Raw genomic sequence first — 4,662 nt, 5'->3', positions numbered from 1 at the left:
TGAGGATTAAGCGGTGTGTAGATAATGGATGGATGGATGTTCTAGTGAATCTGAGGTAACGTTGCATCAAAGTCGTTGGGTTCCAGGTTCTGGGGTTCCTCCTGCAGGACGGGTTCTTTAGGGGTTCTGGTAGAATCCAGAGGTTTCCTGGTGCTTGTCTGAGTCTTTGTGTTCTGTGTGCAGCTCTGTGGATGTTCTCTCGGTGTTCTGTCTGTGTTTTCTTAAGCTCCAGAGTGTCGATCTCTCCGGGCCTCTGTAGAACCGTCAGACTGCAGCTGATCTGAATTCTGAAGATCAAACATGAATTTATTTTCTCTCTGAGTCTTTTTCCTGGTTTTGACTTTAACGCTCCGTCGCCTCCAGCTCTGCTGCACCTCCTTCTCCTTCTTCTGTCCTTCTTATAACCTCGCTCTGCTTCTTTCTTCCAACTTTACCTCTCATTTTACTTTCTGACAGCCTGCGACTCTGAGCTGCATGAATTATAGATGAACCAGTTATTAGCATACAGACCGGCTGTGTGAGGATGTGCAGCATTACCATGGAAATGTGGGAGTATGTGTGTGCTGTGTGCTCGGCAGTGTGTTTGTGTCCTGAGGCCTCTCCGGGTGTTTCCCATCATGCACTGGGGGAAGTTAAACAGAGTTTCAGTCGCAGCAGGAGGGAGGCAGCAGCTGACCAGCAGAGATGAATGGAGTTCTGTATCGCAGCAAAATATGCCTCTGATTCATTTTACTGGAGCGGAAAATTTGTGTCCTCAAAGACACGAAGACAGACCGGGTCCGGACAGAACGGAGAGCTCAGAGCTGGACCGGACCCAGGCTGGACAGAACAGTGACCTGGATCCAAACAAAACAACGAACCCAATCTGGAACCTCCTGATCAAGACAGAAGCAAACCAACTGCAGCAGCAGAACAAGAGTCCAGACCAGAACAGAACAGAACAGGAATCCAGACTTGAAAAGACCAACTGATACAGACCAGAACTGGACAGAACCGACCAGCGGATCCACATCAGCCCTCTTCATCAAGTCAGATGCAGTCCTGAGGTTTAGCGCCCTCTCCAGGTCAGAGGAACCTTCTGTCAGGTTCTGGTTCTGATGTTTCTGACACTTCAGAGTAGAAGAGTTTCACTTTCTCTGGTGTTTTGCGGCTGAATCAGATGAAGGATGTCTGAGGAGGCCCAGGAACGTCTCTTTGATGCTGAATGCTGCTGAGACTCTGAGGCTGTTTGATTCTCAGAGTCAGCAGCTATGAAAACACGCTGTGTGATGATGGAAACACCTGAGACTTCCCTGTAGACACACCTGAGTCTCACTGACCTTCATACAGAGCTGAAACGCCCAACAGCCTGATCAGGTGACGGTCTGAGGAGGAGCAGCAGGAGGAGAGTTCCTCTGATTCACGTCTGCTGCAAGACACGAAGACAAGACCCTCCCAGAGAGACACAAACCAGCAGAATGAGACACAAAACAAGAAGAACAAGATGCAACATGAGAAAGACGAGACAGAACCGTCACAAACAAACAAAACCACACAATGAGACCAAAAACACGGAAAGGAGACAAAACGGTTTGTGGGTCTGTAGAGGCTGGAGACACGGACATCGTTAAACACGAGATCGGATCAGCCGGTGTCGTCCCACAGCGCTACAGAAACATCTCCAGGATGTGGCACCTCCATGACGCCAGTGTTGGACATGATTCAACATTCAAGATACTTTATTGTCATTATACACAAAGTGCACAGTCAGGACACGAGAGAAAAAACAGAATAAGAAACGACAACAATAAAACAATGTCCATCACTCACACCAGGACCAGATGAGTCCAGGCCGGTACAGTAGGACAGGCAGATGTTCAGACAGTGCCGCCGTCAGTGTGACTGTGGCTGTGGGGTGCAAACTGCCCCGGAGTCGTGTGGTGTGGGTTTTGATGGACCTGTATCTGCTGCCAGATGATTACAGGTTCTTACACTTTTTAAAACAGACAAACGATTTGGGTCAGGGTGAGGTGTAGCCTCGCTGCATCTCATTGGATCTGGATGTTCTCAGTGGCGGTGATGCAAGGAGCTCATGGTGGTGATGGTCCGTCCTCTGGAGAGCAGGACCACGTGAGGTTTATGTGTTTCACAGTGTGGACGGACTGCAGAGCAAAAACCAGTTTGACACCAGTTTGAAACTCCGTCAGTCTGTCATAGAATCCAAACAACCCACTGGAGGTTTGAGTCGATTCACAGCGTTGCCGTAGATACGGGTGTGTTGCCATGGAGACGTTACTACAGGCAACTACAGTTTGACCGTCAGATGAAAAGTGTGAAGCAGCAAAATATTTTATTAATAACTTCAGAGAGAGAAGCAGAGAGAGCAGAGCATCGACAGCCTCACCTGCTCAGGTGTATTTACATATTTCACTTTCAGATCTTTAATCTGAGACGGTCACGGTTCTGAGCGGGTTCCTCCTGCAGGCAGAACGTGGAGCTCAGACACACCTCTGACTCTGTGGGCGGACAGCAAGTCAAGCACACATTCTTCTGTGGATTTTAAATTTCACAGAGAAGCTCAGGCCTCAGTTTCTGCAGATTTCAGCAGCTAGACAGCTAAAAGGTTCTGAGCAGAACCTGGTTCTGGTCCATCAGGAACCACAGAGTCTCAGCTCTTCAGGGACAGTTAAAACAAGATGTCCCTCAGAAAGTTACCGTGTTGATGTCCACAGGTTACACTTCGGTTACTTAGGAGGCACTGTGGACGTTTGGAGGCTGTGTTCCAGACTGCTGCTGATGTTCAGGTGTTAAAATGTATCTCACCTGTTACAGGTAAAGAGGAGCTGCCATGTTGGCCTCCTCCGTCCCCCCGTTTCTCCTCCTCATCCTCCTCATCCTCGTCCCTGCTGACGCCTCGGTGCAGTGGGTGGAGCTAAAGGGTGCCCCGCTGTCTCACCTGCTGCTGGACCCGGGGGCGGGGCGTCTGTATGTGGGCGGGGTCGACCACCTGTACCAGCTGACCTCCGACCTGGAGGTGATGTCACATGTGAGGACCGGCCCTCACCTGGACTCGCCCGACTGTCTCCCGCCAATCATCCCGCAGGACTGTCACTCAGCCACGCCCACGCACAACCACAACAAGCTGCTGCTGCTGGAGGCGGGGCAGGGGGCGGAGCCAGGCAGCCTAATTGTGTGTGGTTCACTCTACCAGGGAATCTGCGACAAGAGGTGAGTTGACCACCAGTTAAATTAAATTAAATCAAAGCGAAGTGTGTTTATCAGAATTCTGTTGATGAGAAGTTTGAGCAGCTTGTTCCCTTGACGACAACACAATGATAGACTTTGTGTGTGAGCGACTAACAGGCGTTTAGCTCGGGGGTGTGTGTGGGTTTGGGGGGAGTCACATGGGAGCATGCTCAGACTGCTGCTGATTGGTTGTTGCCTTCCTGGTGCACTGTGGGTAGGGATGTTCAGGGTTTCTTTGATTTCGGCTCTTTATTTTTGAGGTCTGGATTATTTAAACCTCATATGAAGACTGACTTTGTTTCATCTCTGTGTGTGAATATTCAAGTCGAAGGTTTAGGATCGCCTGGATAATTTTAGTCTGATAACACAATGTTGGTCTGGATTAGTTAAACCCTGGATGTCTAGATTAATTTAACCTTTGTGTCCGTCTGTCTCTGCAGGAGTCTGTCCAACATCTCCCATCTCATCTATCAGACGTCTAATCCTGTCGACACTCAGTACGTCGCTGCCAATGACCCCAGAGTCTCCACCGTCGCCGTGGTGATCACCACGAAGAACAAGCAGGAAGGGGGCGGGGCCGGCAGCGTGCTTCGTCTGATGCTTGTTGGTCGAGGCTACACCAGCAAAGGTCCCGGTGACATCCCGCCCATCACGACGCGGCGCCTGTACCCGGTGGTGCCGCCTCGCCGGGCATTTTCTCAGGAGGAGGAGCTCGGGAAGCTCGTCGTAGGAAGTTACTCCGAGTACAACAACCACTTTGTGAAGGCTGTTGCCCATGGCAACCACGTATACTTCCTGTTCTCACGGCGGGACATGTGGCACAAGAAGGAGTACCGGACGTACGCCTCGCGGCTCTGCACCGCCGACCGCAGCTTCTACTCATATGTGGAGGTGCCGCTGCTTTGCCACGGCGGCTACAACCTGGCACAGGGGGCGTGGCTAGGCAACCACTCAGGTAAGCCTGCCCTCTTTGTTGTCATGGCAGCGGGGCAGGCATCCACGCCAGTGGCGACGAGTCGCTCTGCGCTCTGCGCCTATGGGATGGCAGAGCTGGATGCCATGCTGCAGAAAGCACAGGAGGTGTGTTACACCGAGGGAGGCAGGGGCAGCGACGGGAAGGAAGAGGCCTACATCGAGTACGCCGTGTCGTCGAAATGTCTGCGACTGCCGAAGGTGAGGAGGCGAAGAAACGAGGGGAGGACGGATAGAAGGAAGGAAGGAAGGAAGGAAGGAAGGAAAGAATAGAGACAACAGACTGCTGTGCATCTGTCCACTAACTTCTGACGCCCTGAACTGTGTTCATATGACACGGTTCACGTTTTGGTTGTCAAAAGTTAGTGGACAGAGACACAACTCTGTTTGTGAAGCAGTTTAGTGACATTAACACAAATAGCTGCTGTGTGTGTGTGTGTGTGTGTGTGTGTGTGTGTGTGTGTG

The 4,662-nt window shown here is 51.1% G+C and overlaps 1 protein-coding gene across 1 annotated transcript in view; it reads left to right on the top strand.

Annotated features, from left to right (window-relative positions):
* Window positions 1-4,662, top strand: part of plxnb3 (plexin B3) — a 55,178-nt gene that overhangs the window by 30,042 nt on the left and 20,474 nt on the right. The window contains exons 3-4 of the mRNA XM_008295239.1: window positions 2,812-3,207; window positions 3,666-4,398. Coding sequence (XP_008293461.1) covers window positions 2,828-3,207; window positions 3,666-4,398 — 1,113 coding nt within the window. The 5' untranslated portion in view covers window positions 2,812-2,827. The remainder of the gene's footprint in view (window positions 1-2,811; window positions 3,208-3,665; window positions 4,399-4,662) is intronic.

This window comes from Stegastes partitus, unplaced genomic scaffold (genome assembly GCF_000690725.1).
Source record: "Stegastes partitus isolate 25-593 unplaced genomic scaffold, Stegastes_partitus-1.0.2 Scaffold1033, whole genome shotgun sequence".
NCBI classification, from domain to species: Eukaryota; Metazoa; Chordata; class Actinopteri; family Pomacentridae; genus Stegastes; species Stegastes partitus.
Note: the sequence above shows the minus strand (reverse complement) of the source record. Positions and strands in the feature narration are given on the sequence as shown.